Source organism: Motacilla alba, chromosome 10 (assembly GCF_015832195.1).
Source record: "Motacilla alba alba isolate MOTALB_02 chromosome 10, Motacilla_alba_V1.0_pri, whole genome shotgun sequence".
Classification (NCBI taxonomy): domain Eukaryota; kingdom Metazoa; phylum Chordata; class Aves; order Passeriformes; family Motacillidae; genus Motacilla; species Motacilla alba.
In genome coordinates, this window is record NC_052025.1 from 8,181,827 (window position 1) to 8,202,907 (window position 21,081).

Below are 21,081 nucleotides of genomic sequence, written 5' to 3' on the forward strand. Positions count from 1 at the left end.
GAGCACAAAGTTATGCTTTCTTCCAAAAATTCATGATCTGAGATGTTTTGACTTAATTGATAATCAGTTAATAGTGGAAGATAATTGCAAAGCTCATAACTGTGTAGACAGCAAAACTAAAGCTCAGTGTTTTCAGGTTAAACTGTAGATTCCCATGTGATTTGAGAATGCAATGCTGATTTGTGTGGGTAATAAATGCACTTATTTGAGCTTGGATAGATAGGACTATTATGGGTTATAATGGTATTGGACACTATGAGTGTCCAGGCAATTCAGAGCTGTGTGTCCTGAGAGGAGGACTGAAATGAGAGCCACTGAAATGCACAGCATGTTAAAACTGTATCAAAACCTAATGTTATACCTGAGCCCTGAGAGCACAGTTTATTTTACAGGTTATTACAACACACTGTATACACTGTTTACTTTAGACAAAACAGGAAAAATCAGAGTATATTTGAACGGTCCCTCCTTTACTCATAAAACCATTGCCTGTTACAAGATTAAAGAGGAAGTAAAATTGATACCACTGCTCATGCATATTACATATTCAGACAGGGTACAGATGGCTAAAAGTGTGTCTTTGAGTATCACGGAAGAATGAGTGCCGCAGTCACCATCTCACACAGGAAAAGGTGCTTTTATTTGCTCTACAGTAGCAATTAACAAATCTTTTTTGTTGTTGCTCCTGTTATGCATTGCTGACTATAAGGTGCCATCTAGGGTCAATACCTGAGAAAGCCTAGTAGGATATACTGTAGTTGCTTTAATGTTGAATTACATCTGTATTGCAGCAGAACACAAGAGGTCATGGCGTTGATCCTTGAAATTGGCCTGACCTAGATCAAGAGCTATGTAGATACTTCAGTGGCACTCAGGCAGACAAAGCATTGTTCAGATGTGTGACAGATGCCACAGCATCACTGAAACACCTCTGCAGGAGCACAGCACCTTTCATTAGGATTTCATCTGTTGGCAAATAAATGGGCAACCACACATAGTCCCACTTGCCTACAGTTACTGCTGAACATGTTCCCTAACTCAGTTAAATAGGATAAAATCTTAAGAGTAGCCTTGTGCTTGAATTCCGTTATGGAAAGGGTCATAAGATGGCTTTTATTGCTTCTACAGTCAAAAAGGGTTTATATTTCTTCTGGCTATGCAGTTAGCTTCATGACTTAGGCTTTGCCTCTAAGTTAGAATCAGTGCAGTATTGTGTCAGACTCATATATCACTGTTTGCAGTTAAAAAAATAAATCTGAACAGTGTTCCTTTGCAAAAGGTAATGGATGGCTGGGAAAACAGCCAGTCTGTTTAGAATTTCCAGTCGTGGATTAAGAAATTTCTATGAATATTTCAGTATTTACACTGTTGTAGAGTCATCAATCATTCTGTTGAATTGACAGGTGACATTAGAAAAGTTTAGAGACTTAGTACCACTTTGACTCTAGAATGCTTCTTCCATCAGGTAGTTAATAGGGTGACCCCGAGGGCAATGAAAGATTTTGTTGTGCATGATGAGTCATTGTCCAGTTTCCTGTGACAGAGGTTGACACACTTATACAGAAAGCATTCCAAAAGACCTAAAAATGTTTGTCTCAACAGGCTTTCATAATTATCACTTTGAGGCAGAAGAAACTGTGCCCTAGGTGAAACTCTAAACTAGTGCTACTTCATATATAACTTGTTGTTCTCTCTTTCCATGAGATTTACAAAGATGACATTATTTTACGTGATCACCAGGAAGTTTTCTGAGTACAGTTGTCTACATTTATTCTAAATAAATAGGATTTCAGCATAGCTTATGCCAAAATGTTACATACCAGGAGTATAGTTGACTTCAAGTGTAATTTCAGTCTGTATCTCTTTCTCACTGACTACAAGACAAGCCTAAAAAAGGTGGGGAATAAAAAGGAAAAAGATAACTGCCTGCTGCTCTTAGAGGTCTAGAATTAGATAAATTTATTTATATCCTTTATTCCCTTGATTTACAGAACAAGGTGAAATTATTCTCAGTTTAAATGTTGATATTGCACCTGCTTGTTGGTAGTGATATAGAAAACAATACAGAGGCTGTGAAATAATATCTGTGTAGTTTAATGTATTTTACCTAAATTTTAATATATGGATACGGCAACTTTCCATTACAGTGGAATATCTTTCCATGACAATGAATATTGATCTAATCATACATTTGGAATATTAATATAGTATGTGTACAGGATATTCTCCAAACTTGTGTTCTAGAAGACAAATATGAAAATCAATAACAAATTTTATTCTAATTAAAGTGCAGAATATTTCCTCCAATAGCCACTGCTTGAAACCCCTTCAATAAGGAAATTAGTTATCTGTGTTGTTTTTACATTTTCCCAACCAGTTGGTATCTTGGCTTTTTTAGAAAAGTAAATATCATTACAATAAGATACAGTAGTAAAAGGATCGAAGGATTTTTGCTTGCTGTGTACAGCATATGGAAACTGTCTACCAAGCTGCCTTTAGATCCAATGTGTAATAAGAGTGAGGAATGAATGGGTGGACTTTAAATAGCAATCATCTTTGCTCAGAGTTAATAATCTTAATTTATCAGTGATAAATTGTTTTTCAATTAGTATGAGTTTAAAGTGAAGTTATTCCTCAAAGTTCATAATACTTGCAGAATGAATCATTTACTAATTTCCTGTTACTTTATTTTGCCTTGCAAGCCTTGCTCTATTTTACTAAGGATATGTTTAGTTTGGATTTAAAGATAGAATAACATCACTTAATAAAACTTCAATTTATTGTTCAGTTCTCCTACTACATATTCAGCTTTACACTGGCTATGTTGTGGTTTTTTCGTACTCCCCCAGGGAGTGCAAATTTTCAGAGCTATCTTACATGCTACTAGCTCCAGCATGAAAAAAAAATTGTAACATATGCCTAAAAATATTTTTATAAGGTCAGATCTCCTGAATAGTCAAAACTAACTCTGCTTGCAATCCTTATTAGAAAAGGTCAAAAATCATCAATAAATGATAGACAATAACTAAATATACAGTATTTGTTTTATCCACACTGTTCGTGTATCGCTTTCCCTATTTGTGCTCTACCTGAATCCTTTTCTGAATAGAATACTTTTCCTAGTATTTATACATGTTTATTATCACAGTATCTGAATGCTTAGTAACAATAGTTCTGCCATTTTCTTTATAAGTGCAGAAGCGTTACAATTGTCTAGGCTTCTAATGTCTGCATCTAAACAAGCCAGAAATCCTAAGAATGACAGTTTTGTACAGAATTACTCTGAGAACACTCTAGCTGGTATGTAATTTTAAACCCCCCATTTTTTGATGTATTGAGTATACCAGGGTGTCCAAAGAAGTACCTGCTACCTCAATTCAGAGGTTTTCTTTGCTATTTCCACCTGTTTTTGCAAATGTAGCATCAGGGTGATACTGATGTATTTATCTCAGGGTTTTTGGTAGAGGTAAGTCCATTTACTTAAGGAGACTGACTGTCACCATGTGGAGTGGTCTGTATGGATCTCTCCTGCTTGAGCAAGAGGAAAAGCAACAGTGCTTCAAGCAATGCTGTCACTGTGCTGGGAGCAAGGCATCAGCTTGGAGGCTCAGTTCACAGAAGGTAAATGTTCAGCTTTGAGTCCATAATTTAAGGCATGAAGTTTTTCTGAAACACTTGTGTTTCATGACTTTAACAGGAACAATTAATGGCTTGAGATGCTTCTGCTGAGACAGAAAAAAGAAAAAATCATACCACCTTAAAATAGCTGTCAATCATAGAAAATTTTACCTGAAGTGTTTAAAAGCTACAGAGGTATCAATAAAATGAACCAGCCTTTTAATGATTTTTTCAGCCCTAATAAAGTATGCAGTGTCTAAAATTAGTCAAATCTATTTGTATGATCATAAAAACCTTCGAAAAAAAGACAGTTCAGAAATACTCTGAAAGTAATTCTTGTTGTGTTAACACCACATCGATAAACTTAAATGCTGCATAACATCTTGCTGTTTCAGAAGCACACCTGCCATAGAGAAATTGAAGTTATTCTGCAGATAGTGATGTTGTGGATCAAGCCTTTGATCATATTGATGGTTGAACATGCTGGAAGGTTTCCAAACACTGTTTAAAGATCATTTTATGCAGTTATATATGCTCTAGTATTTTTATAATTGGAGTCAACAATGAGACTTCTAAACCTGTAGTAAACAGCAAGTACCACATGAGTAGAAGAATGTGAGGGGCAGGGTTTGGGTTGTTTGATTTGCTTTCGTTTTTTCCTGAGTAGACCTTTATTTAATACATTTGACAATTTTTCTCATCCCTCACAGAAATTAGGGATTAAACTGTTTAGAAAGTTAAGGCTTAGATTTCATCAGATGGCTGTAAGAAAATAGGTTGTATAATTTTAACAAAACTTAGAACTCAATCAGAGTAAATTTGGTCATTACTAAGATTTATGCCTAGATAATTGTAGAACCAAGAATAATTATGTTTTTGTGACTTTTTGTCCTTGTGAAATTTAGTGGTTTACAGTCTCTTTTGACATCTTTTTCATTTTCCCTGTCTCTCCATTGCTCCCTTTTTCTCTTCTGGTCATTGGTCAGAATTACATCTAAGTGGGTGATTGTGGCCTAACTGATAAATCCCATGGTTGTGTCTTATCTGCTGGAGGCCATGATATAGGGTCAAAGTCATAGCAGTCACTACCTACTTGTTTCTTTTTTAATGAATTTTGCATAGCCTAAAGATCTGCAAATCTCAAAACAAGATTTTAAAATGAATAAATATGCCTTGTGGAACTTAGCATTTGGGTTTGGGGCTTTTTAAAATTTGTTTTCATTTGTCAGTCTTAAGGTAAAACTTAACTAATGTTTTGCCTTTTTTTTATTGCATCTTATATTTTATATGTGTAAGCCTCAGGTCAGTCTGTAGCTTGTACTTGAATATTTCATAGCTCTCTAAATTTGAGTCATCGTTCAGTAAATACTTATTGATGTAGAATAATAAAAGGTAGTGGAGCTTGGGAAAGTCTGTCTCAGGGAAAAAAAAAAAAAGACCGTGTCATCTTCTACTCAGTTCACAGAAGCTGAGGATACCTCACTCTTGCCAGTATACAAGAGTGTATCTTTATATGTATGCATACACGCATGTATTTTTATGTACTTTATGTATACTTGGTGGAACATGTGTGGAATTTAGCTGTGTATATATTCCCTCCAGTTGTCAATTGATCTTCATTCTTAATAAGATTTTTTACATGTGTGCATATGTGTATACATATATATAGCGTAACTGAAAACTGCTATGATCCAGTGCAGTCAGAAGAGTGCATGCCAAGGAGGAGTTTCACTCCAGACACTAGGGGACAGATTCTGATTCCATCTTTCAGTTTGTGATAAAGGAGTAGATGGAAACTACTTGCATATCTTCGAAGTTCAGAGCTGGTAACTTCTTCCATTCAGCCCAGTTTAGCACATTTGTTATGTCTTAAAAATTCATTCGAAGTATCATTGTCCTTTACTGTTTGGAATAGTGTAGATGGAGTCAGGAAGAGAACATGGGGGTCTCCTTTCTTTTGGGGTCCTGTGCCTGCATCAGAAATCCTGATGTAAGGACTGTCTGTGTTGGGGAATTGCTCTTTTTACCCACATATATAAACTAACATTATAAGTTATATTTCAGTGGTTTTCTTTGTGTTGATGTTTATTGCTTTTTTTCAGTTGGAGGATATTGACTGTAGTTTGCTAATGCTCTTCTGAAAGTGTGTATTCTGAACAATGTCAATAACACACAGAGTTGGACATGACAGAAATCTTCCAAATGCAAAAATGAGTAAGGAGGGTCTGTGAAGACACATCACAGGGCATCTCCATTTTTAATCTCATTCTTTAAGTAAAATAGCTTTCCAAATATTATTAGATTATTTAAATAGGCTTGATTTTGTGTAATCTATGCCATTTCTATTTGCTAGATGACATTTACTTTTGTCTTGGTATTGTTTGGAATATATATTCCTAATGCAATATTTGTTCCATCTGTTTTGGGCCAATTGATATTGGAATGGTAGCACTAGCAATAAGGAGAAAATTTTCAAGCAAAGTGCTTGCCAACTGTCATGGAGGAAGATTGTAGCATTGTAAAATTCAAGCATTTTTATAGCAAGGAACATAAAATTTCTGTATGCCTTACGCTACCATCATAGAAGGAAGTGTGTTGGGTATTTTTTTTTTTTTTTCAGGTGAAATAGGTATTTATAGAAAAGATCATCTTAACAGAAAATAAACCAACTAATATTACGGATGGTACTTGTTCTGAATGCAGAGTTTTCTGGTTTGACTACTGGTAAACAAAAGGATTTGTTCTCAACCACATGCTGTTTTTAAATAAAATCAATTCTGAAATAATTTCTCATTCACAGAGCACTGTCATGCTGTAAGAGTCATCTGAGTTACTAGGTCACAGCAGCAGTGCAATATTGAGGATTTTCAATACTTTAGCTGTGACAGCAAACACAGAGAGCACTGGAGCCTGATGATACGACAGGTCATGTGATGGCAGTGAATGCCTCATCTTGAGGCAGGAAGATTTGCATGACCTCTCCAGTGAAAATGCATCCTTCAGTATACAGAACCCAGAGAATTGTGTGGACAGTACTAACACCAAGAGACACAATTTGTAGTACTTGGTCCACAGGAAGAATAAGATGTTGTAGCAGTCTCTAGCCAGTCACATCTGGTGGTCCAGAGCTGCCCAGGAGAGTGAAATAGTCCACTCTTGTCTGTTCCTGAGACTTGGTTGCCATGGTCACAGCTTTAGAGAGATAAAGACTTTCTTTTCCTGTATTTTATATGTATAGTAGGGGGTCATAGCAGTGGTGTTGCTGCTGTGTAGGGACCCCTATCTCTTCCTGTTCATGCGTTGTTATTTTATGCTCTTCAATCAAAATCCTCTAGGCTTATTCACATTTAAATACTTCATGTTTGAGAGTGAATTTTATTTTTGTCCTCTTTCCTGTACTCTCATCTACAACCTTTGTCTTTTCTTAGTCTTTATTTTTATATTCTTTGAGCATATTCCTAACAAATAACAGTTTCTGAACAATAAGAACCCCACCCCAGTATTATTTTGCCTGTTTGCAGTGGTCAGAAAGTCTTATATATACAGGTTTCTAAATCCGTTCCGCTCGTCCTCCCTGTTTGTTTCTCAGATGTATTCAGGCATCACAGAATATAGGTCTCTTCCTTTGTTTTTTCTCTGTCAACTATTTGCTATGTAAATGAGTATTTTGGGCTATTCAGAACAGTAAAGTTAAGCATATAATATAAATAACATGTTCATGATCACACATTTTCCTATGCACTTTGTGCTGTTTTATTGCAGCTCCAGCTGTACACACAAACCTGTACATACAGATGTTCATAATAGGGATCAGGATTGGGTAGTATATGCAAGAAAGGAGGAGGTTTTTTAAGATACTAGACATCTTCTGGAAGATGCTACTTAAAAGAGATTTGAGATAGCTGTTATGAGAGATATATGAATGATTTACAGATGTAACAAGAGCTTTTCAAATTTATTTTAGGGCATCATAATGTCCTGTTAGTAAGAAAATAAGCTGGCTGTCCAGGGCATTTGTTATTCAGTGTTCCTCTCTATAAATGTGCATTAAAAATGAAAATTAAAAACCAGACCAATTGTAAGGTCTCTGTGTGAGAAGCCAAGCCCTGTTTCTTGCCTAGTGTAATCCCCGAAGGGCTTTTTTCTGTTCATAATATGTTAATTTTCTCTTCTCCAAACTACTCAAAAATGGTGTGTGTGCAATGGATTGTTCTGATGCACTTAGAGAAGAATTTGTTAGCAGCAGAAATGTTCAGTAACCCAACAACCTGTTGGTAGCTTCTAACTGCATCGGATAAATCTATAATATATAGAAGCATATCTGTCATCTGTTTAAAATAAGATGTGTGTTAAATATATAAAATCTGAGCTTGCTTTAATGTACATTGAGAATACCTGTATATTCTCTTCAGGCTATTGCCTCCCAAGGTTAAATTCTGCTGTCAGATTTTCTGTACCTTTTACTACTTCTTGTATGTTTCTTTTTCTGTCAACTAAAATTTTTTTCTTTAACAAGAAATTGAAAAATTGGCTCTGAAGCTGTTGCCAGAGAAAGGCTCTGATCTATGGAAAACAACCCAAGTCTGTCTGTAGTATGATGGCCTTAACTAAATTATATTCTATTATATATCCACTAGATTATCCCACAGAATGGTCTGACTCTGGGGGATGACTGCTGCTGAAGCACTCATATGCATCTGGTGCTGCTGAGGCTTGTTTAGAAGTTCTGTAAAATACCAAAGGCTATGCATAGTCAGGTTGTTGAAATTTTGTACCATGCCCCCAAAGGTATTGGATTTATTAAAAACTTATTGTAATTTCTCTTAAAAGGAACATGATACCTGATAATTTCACAGAGATATTGTGATAATCTTGAAGGCTTCAGCAGTGAATGGCACTGAAAGAAGTGTTACAGAAAACAAGGTTTGCTATATGTGTGTATACATGCATACAAATATTCACTGTGTTGTGGACTTGCCACAGAAGGGGATAGAGAAAGCTTTGGCCCCTCTACTTAAAAGTAGGAAGAACAATGATTTATTTGAATTTTGCTCATATTGTGCTCTGAATAATCCACATAGTTCTGTGGCATGTGTATAGCTTGAAAGGCTTCTTTGCATATATAAAGAAGCCAAAATAATATTAGCTGAGTGACTGTATTATTTCCAAACTTCTTTACTTTGCCAATGCTGTAGTACTTTAAAGAATGTTTGCTCATGTCCAGCGTGAACTGCACAATCATCCCTTGTATGCATCTGTAAACATGGTCTTTGTGCTCCTGGAACGTGTCAGTGCTTGGGAGCTTTGTAGACAGTCTAACTATGAAGACCTTTTGGGCAACTTACTTTCCTTTCAGTAACCATCCTGCTCTGTAGTGGTCCATGGCACTGGTTGCAAGTCCTGGGGAGGAATTAAGAAAATGGCACATTAAAAACAATTGAGTCTGATTCTTATTTCTTTCAGTGTAGTATTACAGTCATCTGCGGTGTTCAACTGATTTTTATAGAGGACAAAGAATCAGGTGCCCTATTTTCTTCTGCTCTGAATTCAAAGACTTGGTCATATGAGTAGTAGAGGTGATACTGCAGTGAAAAGAAATGGATGGGTTTCAGAGAAATAATTTCAGATAAAGAGATTTTATACACACATATACACACAAACATTTATTGTATGAGATCCCTCAATCCCAGTCCAATATTTTTAGCAGGTGTTACTGATAGAACTTCAATGTTACACATTTTTTTCTTGTAGCAGTGAAAGGGAAAATTCATGTTGTATTACTTGAGGGTAGAAAGAATTCAAACTTAGGGGAAAAACATTTCATTTTATAGCTGATATTTAATACTTGGAAAACCCTTCAGATGTATTTTATCTCTGATATTTATAGGAAACATGTTATTTCAGCAATTTCTTTTAATTCCTGTAGGAAATAGGTAGTATGTAGTAGTAGCTCATTTTAAATGTATTTAAGCTCAGTTTTGATATTTTTAATGTTAGTTATAATTAAAGTAGTATTACTAAAATTATTAGTAGATAAAATTTTTACTGAAGTAATATAACTGGGTATAACATCTAGAGGATTTAGATTCCAGAGAGTCACACAAGTGATGAAGCAGTCTCTGAAATATCACATTTATATCCCTGATGACTAAGCTATGTGTATATTCAAGTATAAACCTTCTTTACATCTGACCATTTTTAGGAATGGAGCGAAAAAAATTTGAGCTATTTCTTGCTGTTTGTAATCCAGAACACTAGAGGACAGCACTAAAATATTACATAAATGTATTGTTGTTTACACTGTTAATGATATAGATGCTCTGGGAGGGGTTTGTGAGGAGAAAACAAATTTCTGTTTTGAACAGTTAGGGCAGGTGATATTTTTGGGAATATCTCTGGCTCTCTTTGAAAACTGCATCTCACTCCAAATGTATAAAATATCTGGTGCTATTTATGGTCTGATACAGAATTATTTGCTGCAGTGATTTCTTTAGAAAAAGAATATTGCTATTAAAATATTACTGTTTTTTAATAGTAATAGTGTAGAATACACTTTTAATTTTAAAAAGAGGAGTTATTTGCCTCATCTGTAAATATTTTGTGATTTTTTTTGCTCATGTGTCGCATACTCTATTAATACTATGATAGATGGAGATGTGATAGTATAGCTCATTGAAAAAGTTACAGCTTCTGTTGTGTTTCTCTAGGCACACTGGAACGACATGAAACCGGTGAGACAGCAAGAGCAATTCTTACTGCCATTGAAGATTCAGAATACTTAGTGGCAGGTGCTCTACTTCCTGTGTTTGAGGAGTCAAAACGGAACAAGAATTCTGGATACAAACACTCCAGTTCATATAAGCATGGCATGGGCCCTTATCCTGCTCATACCGAGAAATCTTCAGATAAGGTAAGAGTGAAGAGTAGAGCATTTTTCCAGAGTAATTAGAGGTGATTCCAATTCTTTACCCTATCACCCACTGATGAGTAAATGGGATGGTGGCTTGGTTTTAAGTTTATGAAGGCTTCTTCTGGCTGGCTCAGTTTTTATGCCTTCAACCCTATTTCATAGATAAATGAGTAGAATTGGCAGAGGGCCTTATGCAAGGTCATTAGTAGCTAGTCTCTAAAGGATTTTCTCAGACCTTATTACCTGTAGTTAGATCCTATTTCCTCATGCCTCTAGCTTGTGACTGTACCTGTCAGTAGTACCCTGGGAACAGCTGAATACACCTTACACCCGTTCAAACCCGAACAAACACATTGAGATCCCATGCTGTTGGTCTTCTAATGAGACTACAGATCCCTCTTGTCATTCAGAGATAGTTTTTATTTGGTGTATTTTCTCTTAGCATCATCACAGAATACACTGCGAGTGCCTTATGTTTTTATTAGTGTGTTTAAATTAGTACTTGTGTGAAGTACTGGGCTGCAAATGGCTATGATCCTTTTCAGGAAAGATTTGGCCAGGGAGAGACTTGTGTTTAGCTTCATCTAGAAATACTTTCCTACCAAAATCATTAAACCAGCTAATTCAGACCGATGGAGATGTGCTCCTTCTTTTTGTTTTGAATAAGTAATAGAAGGAAATAATATGCTTAAAGTAGCTTTAATGTGATGTTAAAGCTGAGAAAATGAGTATTGAAACATCAAATCATGAGAAGTAAGATTAAAAACGTAATAGTCACTCAATTTTCTTGTGGCCTAGATAAATCTATACTTTTATCAATTATTTGTAGATATTTAAAAATTAATATTGCATTTTCTAATTTTAAAACTGATTCTTATAACTGTCTCTAATTTAATACAATCTCAAATTCCATGAGATGGATATTGCCTTTTTCATGTAGGGAAAAAATGGTACAAGCCTGTTTTCTTAGACTCTATTTATGCATCAGGAGATAATACATTCACTGAACTCTTGATTAGAGGGTATCTTAAGAATAGGGCTTTTATGTTGTTTGTTCTTGCTTACCACTTTTTAATTAATGGGTTTTGGGAACTCTGTTCTCTGCAATAAACAGAAGTCATGTCTGCTATTCCTCAACCCTCAATGTACATAGAAGGTATTTTACCACAAGTATTGAGCGTAAAAAATGCTTTCCCTCAATCACACACAGAAACAGCCTTCAGAATGGTCTCTGGCCTTTCTTGTGGCTTTATTAATTATAGGCGATGAAGTAGCAGGTATTTCAAAACTGACGAAGTACAGCTTGATCCACGTCCTCACTCTGGAATTTTATGTTCTTTTATTCATTGTATCTTCAAATTTACATGTATCATTGAGTTTCTAATGATTGTAGTTTAACTCTTAATATTTTTCTTTGACCTTTTACTAACCTTAGTCTGATTTCTAAAGTTCTTTTTGATCCCATTTTCTGAAAAGTCTTATTAGCGCGTAATCCTGCTGAGCATGTTGTGGGGCAGATGGTGCACTAGTTGGCCATTGACACAGAATCTGATCTCCCTGTTAGTTTGTTAAAAGGAATAGTTTCTTCTTGCCTTCTTAAACAGGAACAAAAGAAAAAAGTTTGGGTAGTTTTTTAGTTTTAGTATGTCTATTAAATTGAAAATTGCATGGATTTACAAGGTGGGAGGAAAGAAAATGTGCTGATTCTGGAATATGGGAAAAGAGTTTTTTGTAAACTTTAAAATGTGGAGTTTAACATGCTTTGGGAATTATGATCTTAAATTGGGAGAAATGTCATGACAGGAAACCATGGTAATTTGTAGTGCTTTTTTTGATTTGATGTACATCTTGTCTGCTCTGATATATCAAAATAATGTTTAAATATTTCTCATTAATTGTCTTGTCCAAATGCAAACTTATTAAGAATACTATTGATCTTTCTAAGACTTTTAATATCAAACTCTTTTTTTAGTTTCATGTTCTTTTTTGTCGCTACAGACCTGTTACATTTGCCTAAATTCATGATAAATTAAGTTTTGTATTTGGAAGAGCACTTTTCTTTCATCAAGCATCTGTCATCCAGTACACTCAGACCTTCTTCCCACTTGCATCTGGATTGGAGAGGGTTCTGTAGATTGGTGTGGGAGATGTTGGAGCCTAAATGTGTTCACTGTAGCTGAACCTGGGAAAAACATAACAATGGAAGTCCCCTCAGTGTTATTGCAGAAGTCCAGTGCTGGCTACACAAAAGGAGTGTGGAACTCTGCAGCTTTTGTAGCACTGTTCTGTTATTGCTAAATAGAAGGCTTGTTATGAAGTCTGTTTTTTTTCTTAAGTTTTGTGCAGAAAAAATTTTATTAGGTTTTTCAAGAAGTGCTCTATTGACTCTTTTGCATCATTGTATTTTAGCATCTTGAAACATTCTAGAAATTCAGATCCCATTTAATTATTGAGAGGACTGTGGTTATCAGACTTCAACATTCCATCCCCTATTAATTAAGGAATTTAATTACTACACATGTAAAAATATCATAAAACTTTCAGAATATCAGAGGGTTTTAATATAGAAAGTGTTTCATTATCAATTTCCTCCTTTGGCAAATTGTGTATTAGAAATTTAACAACATACTAAATTGTTAATAACTTTTCTATCAAAAAAAAACCCCATTATCAATTTTAGCATATATTAAGGAACTCAATTTTAGAAGATTTATCTGACAAGAATAATGAGTGGGTAGCTATTCATTCCTGTTGGTATTGTAATCGAGAGTGTTCCTTTTGTACAATGAGTGATCCACATGAAGATTGCAAGTAGAATCCAGCATTTGTTCTTGCCATTATTAAATTGTTTTACCCTTCGTATTATATTTAAGATGAAAGAATGTTTTCAAAATAATGGTCTCTCTTTCCTTCATACTAAAAAAGATAAATATCCTCACATAGTAGTCCGGCTCCAAAGGCTTTCTTTCATAACTTTTGCCTTCATGTAAATCATGGATACAAAAGCAGAATGTTTTGATTTCATGGTGTTTTGACCATTTTAATTCTTTTATTGTGCTGCACGTGCCAGTGGGAGTACCAATAACAGATGACTGTGACAAATGCAGTTAACACAAGATCCATATTAATGTTGTCAAATCCTCTTGATATATTTAAACAGATTTTAATTATTTTTAATGTCAAAAGATCCAAAATATATAGCTTAATAGTTCTTCAAGAAAGCTTTACTTAATATGTGAATGTAAAACCTCTCATAAAAATGAAACTTTTATATTGGCCTTAGTCATTGACATAGAGTATTCATCAAGTCAGCAATTTGTGTGGCAAAGTGCCATTTGAATAGTGTATTGTTAGAATACTTATGGTCCACTTGACAAGGGCTCTTGCTGTAAATAGTGCAATTTGACTCCAGCTGTTAAAGAGTGGCTTTGACAGCAGCCAAATAGAATGGAGATGCTTTACTGCACCGCAGAAAAATCAATATTGGGTTCTTGTTCATAGTAACCTGTTTTCTCTTTTTTTTTTTTGCAGATTTATACAAGACTATCTAGAGTTCATTTGTGAAAGTTTAAATATTATTTTGGAAGTGGGGCTGTTTTATTTCCAGATTAATGTTGGTGGTGAATGATGCTTGTGTTTAGTTAAAAAGTAAAAGGCAGGGCTTTGTGGATATTCATAAATGATGTGATGATGCAGCATTATTGCAACTCTATTTATAGGGGTAGATGTTAGGATGTGGGTGCATAAGTTGTGTAACTAATGACAAAAAATGTTCTTTCCTTCCTCTGTGTTTTTTTCTTTTTGTAGTGCTGCTGTAGAATCCCTGTCAATTTTCTAAGTATAGGGTTTTTTTTTTAAAGCAGGTTTCTTTGTTGCTCTCCCTGTAACAACCCCCACAGATGTTGACAATCTGTAGTGCCATTGTAGATTTTCCTGAAGCATGGTCTTGCTAGTGCTGAACAGTTTTCCAGCAGTATTCAGTGACACAAGGTTGCTATGATACCCAGCCAGTAGCAATAGGTATTGAATCACTGCTCTTAATTACAATAGAATGCACACTAGACTGTGCTCATGGTGTTCATATGGAACTAGTTCTCATTATAGCTTTAAGTCATAGCTCTGTTTGAAAATTGGAGCTCTGTGAAAAACTGATTTAAAAAAAAAAAATTTGAAATGCTCCAGTGCATCATATGAAGGTTTCATTGATGCACATAAAAAGCTGGATGTATCTGGGAATTGTTTTCCTGACGTTCCAGAAACCCTTCATGTTGGAAAGTTTCCTACCTTCTCAGCTTCAATATTTTGGATATAAGCCTGTGTTTATTATGCACTAGTGTTCCTAGTGATTTCAGTAATCACAATGGTCTGGGTAAAAACATTAGAGGGAAGATTATAAAATCTGTGCAGTGGTTGCTGAAGCTTGAACTCTTAAATTATACTACTGAAAATCTAGATCAGATAAGAGATTTTTTTACTGTATATATAAGACAAGGCAAAGATGGGGGAGAGAAACCTTCATTTATGTGTGGACATGTATATGTATTTTTTGATAGGTTAACTCAGCAATTTCTTAAAATATGTTGTAATAGGAGTCCTTTAGAACTTCATATTCACTTATGTAATAGTATTCATATTCTGCTCTGAACAAAAATATGTAAAGGCAAGAATGTCCAGAAGTTATAAATAATAAAAGAAATATCTGCTTTGCTGCACAGAATACGTAAGAGGCAAATGAAGATTGTAGGATAATAGCAGCTATTTGTTTTAGTATAGCAAGGGAAGCAATTTGAAAATAAAATTGTTATTGGAAGTCTGGAAAATCGCTGCTAGTTAAATCTTACTGATGGAAAAATTGATAGAAAAATGGAAATAAGATACAAGCACAAATACAAATTAATATTTAGCAAATAGGAAATCAGGAGTGGTACCATTAAAATGGTGTCACAGACATGAATTCCTTTAATTTCTTTCCTTTTATAATATGTAGAGCATTATTATGGGGAATTACATATCTTGGTGATTTATATAAAGTGCATTATTAAGGACAAAGCAAAATAGAAAGTAGTACAGTATTTCTCCTTAAAGCTGGTAACATTGCATTGCTGCTGCAAGGTGTTGTTTTTTTTCCTGGAACTACTGTTCAGTAGCTATATTTAGTAGTTTATTAAGTAAGTGTAATAGGAAAATGAGTGCAGAAAAAAGGACTCAATATATGCAGGGGTTTTTTTTTCTCTGTAATTCAGTAGCAAAACATTTTAGTACCACATTTCCTGTGAAATTTTACAATTAAGTATTTTATCGAGGGATCAAGGTAGCAACATAACTACAGTGAAGTAATAACTTGGGAGTTAGGACATTAAATTGGGAGCAGTTAAAAAGAGCTATGATCGTGAGGGATATTGATAGCTTTGACCACATGCAATCTTTTATGGAAATTTCTGTAGTTTTTGTATTGGCACACCAAGTTAAGAATTTGATCGTTTGTGTTTTCTCCATTGGTTGCCTCAAAGCAAAATGAAACCAAAAAGTTGCCATCTTGATATTGTAGCACATTTTAATCTTACACACGTGGGTAGCAATTAACACAGGGTATCAGAAATCTAATAATAAGTCTTAACTACTTATTTCAGTGCTTCTGACACTGATTCTTTTCTACTCTCTGACTATACTGAAGGTGACTGACTTAAAACTTCTTTCCATTCCTAGACAGCTAATTGGACTGTGTGATAAAGCTAAAGAGGCTGCTACAGTATCCTACTAGAAATAAATCTAAGGTCAATATCAACAGTCCTTGTGAAGTATTTAATGTTGAAGGATGATTTATTGAAGCTAACCTAGCTGTTGTTGTCTTTGTCTTTTCCCATACCTCTGCCATGCTGCAATTCCCTTTTGTCTCTTGGACTCTTTAGCAAAGTTTGCATTTTGGTTAGGGATTTGTACTTATAATTAACAACATACAGTTTCTCTCCTATTTAAGTGGTGTTCATCATATCATATTTGCCACTTAGGACTGCTTCTTTCAGATCTGGTTGTGGAGCTGAGCACAGTTTGAGTTTTCTTATCTTAGATTTTACCTTTTCTACTTTTGTAGTCTAGAAGGTGTGACTTGCTCTGTAGATCAGCATAATTGATTTTCTTTCCAAATGCTCTGCCTAATTCTAAAATACATCATATGATCTTTGTTTTAACCTTTATATTTTCATGTTGTTCAGTGGTGTTCTTTAAATTCTTCACTATTCATTATAAGGATATGGTGGAATCTTTTCAGTTCTGACAATGACTTTTGTATTCTAAACATTAATTCCCTGGCCTCCTATAGTTTAATTAGTATTATTTTAGTGAAGAAAAATATTAACAACAATTCAGAGTGAATTCAGTGTTGAGACTTTTTCCTAGGTTTCCAGCTCACATATCTGTTTTAAAAAGAAAGGCAGTGACTTTTTCAGAAGCACATCATCATCTTACAAGAAGGAATTGCAGCAAACCTTTCACTGCAAAAGAAAGACTAATATACTAACTTCCTTCTGATAGCTAATTGAAACTCTTGTCTCAGTTATAGAGCAGAAATCAAGTCGTTGGCTAACCTATGGTTTGATTTCAAACTAACAAAGCAGCAGCAGTGGTTATACATCCATTCTCTTGATATATTTTTTTGTATATTAATACTCAAACTTTAATTTGTCCAGTAGTCAGGTTTGGTTCTTGCAATACTTCTGGGAAAGGATAAATCATCCAAGCAGGCACCTGCGAATGTTTGTTTCCAAAACCCATTCTTCTGGAAACCTCTGCAGTAAGACTGAACATCTTGCAAGGAAAGTATGAAATCTATGGGTACAGAAACTTAGCTGTCATCGTGATACATCTCAGAATGCTATAAAATCTGAGGAAAGTCCAGCTTGCCTATTCTTAAAATCTCAAGAATGGCGCTTTCTGGAATACACAGGATTTTTTTGGGTTTTGGTTCTTTTTCTTTAGTAGAATGTCACTTGCTTATGAATTGATCAAGAACTTTTATGTAGGTAAATTTTCTGGGCGGGACTCTTACAATTCAAGATGTGAAATGCACTCAGAACAGCCCAGGGAAAATATGTTGTTTCAGTTGGCGTCAGCACTCAGACATATACTGATAACTTAATTTTTATATACATCAGTCCATCCTAGGACAAAGCAATATTCTCAAGCTCCTGCAAAGGTATTGTTGGCAGTATCTCTATGTTCAGCATTATAGCTCACAGATATTAGGATGTTCATTCATCCAGTAAATTGTTCAATATGATAATTCCTAAATCCTGAGCCAGCAGTCTGTAGCTTTGGATTGCTGTAGCATTTCTTGTTCAGTTGATGATCAAGAAAAGTTTGGAGATGTTCCATCTTTTTTTTCTGAAGTGCTGAGTGAGGATGGAAATTTTCACTACCACACAGCACTAAGCTGTAAATATTTCTAAAGATATGGTTAGGAAATTTACTTTTACATTCAAAATAATTACTATATTAAGATGTAGGCAGAGTATTTGAATATTGAGTGTATAAATAATACTTAATTTTAAACACCATCTTATTCCTTCTTTCTATCTAAACTTTTTATGGCCGAGACTGTCCATGTCATAAATGGATGTTAGAGATTTACAGTTCACTTTTATATTCTTTCTATGATAAAACTATTAGACAAAATTTTGTCAAAAGTATTGTGTTTAGAATTGCCTCATAGTGTGCCCAGACAGTCAGAGATATGAGTTCTAGAGCAAAGCAATAGTTGTCTGTAAAAAAAGTCATCATATATTTCTTCAAATACTTTTATGAAAAATAAAGGATAGACTTGTTTCCTAGTGTTGAAATGTTGTGAAGGATGTTCAGGATATTAATTTTACTTACCTGTTATTCTTGGATATCTTTTAAGGATTTGTCTCCAGAATCACTTTTATGTGTACATTTGAATTAAATCCAATAGAAAACTCTAAGATGAGTGTTACAGAGAGAGAGGGTGTTAACTTGAAAACAAAATATGCCAAATGTTAAATTTTCATACCAGACCTTCACATTGAGCAATTCAATAGATGTGCTTGCAATTCTTCCTGAACAATTGAAATTTTTGTGCCCCGTAGATCCATCTGGACTCCAATCTGCCTGACAGTGGCCTTCCATATATGATAAAAAGAGGGTTTATTCAGTTGCTTAGACTATTCATCACACAGCTTGAGTCTGAAGACTCCTTGGCTTAATTACTTACATTGTGCCACAGATGCATCAGCAGTGATGTTACAGCTACTGTTCAAAGTGCTGTGAGGATAGTAAAGCCTTCCACTGGGACTTAAAAGAAAGATTACAGTGTTGGGAGGAAAGAGGGTGACTCTGCCTATGTTGTAATTAAGTTGATAGATAAACACTGGTGCAAACTCAAAAAATACTGCAGCCTTTTCTTCATGGGAGGTGGATTCTTTGGAGGATCTGGACATCCTCGGTAATACGACCAGCGTTGTAATGAATACCATAATAAAAGTAATGCAAGGCAAGTTCAAAACAATTTGTTTATACTAGTTTGTGTGGGAAAATTCGTCATGAATTGACACATTTGTTCAAGACAGCATTGTCCAAATGATGAAGCCTCAGGTCAAGCATAAATTTCACATGAAAGTAAACTAAGGCACTACTACTGACTCCAGGCTTTTTACAGATAGTCCTTTATATGTGAGTACTGAGCTATAAAAGCATAAATGAATAAGAAAAAAGTTCTGAATGCCCCATCAAAGGATTCTCTGTCCTATGACTAGGTGAGGTGTCTGAAGGTAAGGAATATGAATGACCTTGGGATAGTCACACCGTAACTGTGTGATGCTCACCCTATGCAAGAGGCCAGAATTGCTTTCTGGCAGGTAGGCTGGCCTCTTTGACCCTTTGGGACACCATTGATACTCTTAGTGACAGAAACGCTTCACGTGCTCCCTAAAATTGAAGCTCGGGAGGTGGGCAGGGTTAAGCAGGGCTGTGATATGCAGACTGCTCATAGGAGCTAATATTGGATTAGGAAGTGTATACGGTTTTTATGTGGAGATGAAAGTGTAGCCAATAATTTGCATCCTTTCTTCCTCAGCAGGTTATTTTAGAGATGGTGTATGGTGTATGTTTAAGTGCTATTTCAATTATATACCTGCTGCGTGTAACTATTTTTGAATAAATGCATCTTTGCACATATCCTAGATTGCTTGTCCTTTCAGCAGAGCAAGAAAATAAGATAGCTGTGTATTTGCAAAAAGGTTATGAACTCAAGTAAGCAGGTTTGCTGATGGGATTTACCTGAAATAAGACATCATTCAGTGCTTAGATTATTTTTAAGTTACAAACACCTAAATAGAATTGAAAGACTGTATTTCTATCTCATTGTTAACAGTTCTTTAAGCATGACCATGAGAATTTGAAGCTTCTTTTAGGGAAAACTTGGACCCCATTTCAGATTTCTCTATCTTAGATTTCTTAAAGACCTTGCTTTTTAAATTATTGCATCACAATTCTGGTCATAAAATAGATGAGTGGTGTTCACTCTCTTAGTACTGTTCCACTGAATGATGTTTGATCATGTGCTGTATGCTGTGCTGCCATGGGAAAAGGTCATGCTAGCTTTTCTTCTTGCTGTCTTTTACTGATCAAAGTAAATTAGGCTTCCTAAATTGGGAAGTGACTTAATGCTAACTAGACATGTAAGTTACATCAAGCTTTTGATTTTATATGTAGAAGACACATCCATAAGATGCAATTTCCCAGTAGATAAAGAGGTGCTCTGTTCATGGCATAGGTTTAAGATGTGCTATTTGAAATCTGAGGTTTTTGTGGAACTTGCTAACTATATTTTATGCTCATAAACCAGTTTGAAGCCCCAAACACAATTTCATTTATCTTTATATTCTAAGCTTTATAGAGTCTGCAAAAGTGTCCATCTGTTCAGTCGAGATTGCTTCAAATAGTGAGTGGTCAGAGAGACGTAGCTGATAAAGGTCAAAGGAGCCTCTTGACCCCGTGGTTCTTGCCAAAGCAATTGGAGCGTAGGACTGATATACAGTTAGATACAGCTTGCTAACGTGAGCTCCACTTTAATTGGTAATGATAGCAAGAATACACAGCCAAGTCATTGCTGAAAGAAAACAAAAAGTATCCAATATAGTAATTTATTACCAGTCAGTGGGTTTCACGCACTGGGTTGTTTTACCCCTGCAGTGGTCAGAGAAAGCAAAAAGGTACTCTAACACTTAACTGAAAATGGATGCCCTGCTGCTATCAGAGATGCATGGTGGTCAAACGATTGCCTGTGCCATTAGCTTGGTAATGTTTTCTCTATTGTAAACTCAGCTCCCCATGTTCTTCCTGTGCATCAGCTGCAGATTGAAGGCTTTCTCGTTTGTCTTCTATTTGTGCTGCCAATCATCAAGCTGCTGTTCACCAAGCACATTTCAAGGAGGCAATTTTTTTTACTCCTATCGACTACCATCTCTAGCAACTGAGGGCTCAGAGGATTTAGAAATAAATTTAATGCTTTAATTTACACTGTGCCAGCCATTTTGTGT

General features: G+C 35.2%; 1 protein-coding gene across 12 annotated transcripts in view; it reads left to right on the top strand.

Moving 5' to 3' along the window:
- Positions 1-21,081, top strand: part of WDR72 (WD repeat domain 72) — a 102,446-nt gene that overhangs the window by 24,991 nt on the left and 56,374 nt on the right. For all 12 annotated transcript variants that reach the window (XR_005258155.1, XM_038147229.1, XM_038147219.1 and 9 more), the window contains one exon: positions 10,326-10,528. Coding sequence is in view for 11 of the 12 variants with exons in the window: in XM_038147229.1 (XP_038003157.1) it covers positions 10,326-10,528 (203 nt within the window). In the remaining variant the exon portion in view is untranslated. The remainder of the gene's footprint in view (positions 1-10,325; positions 10,529-21,081) is intronic.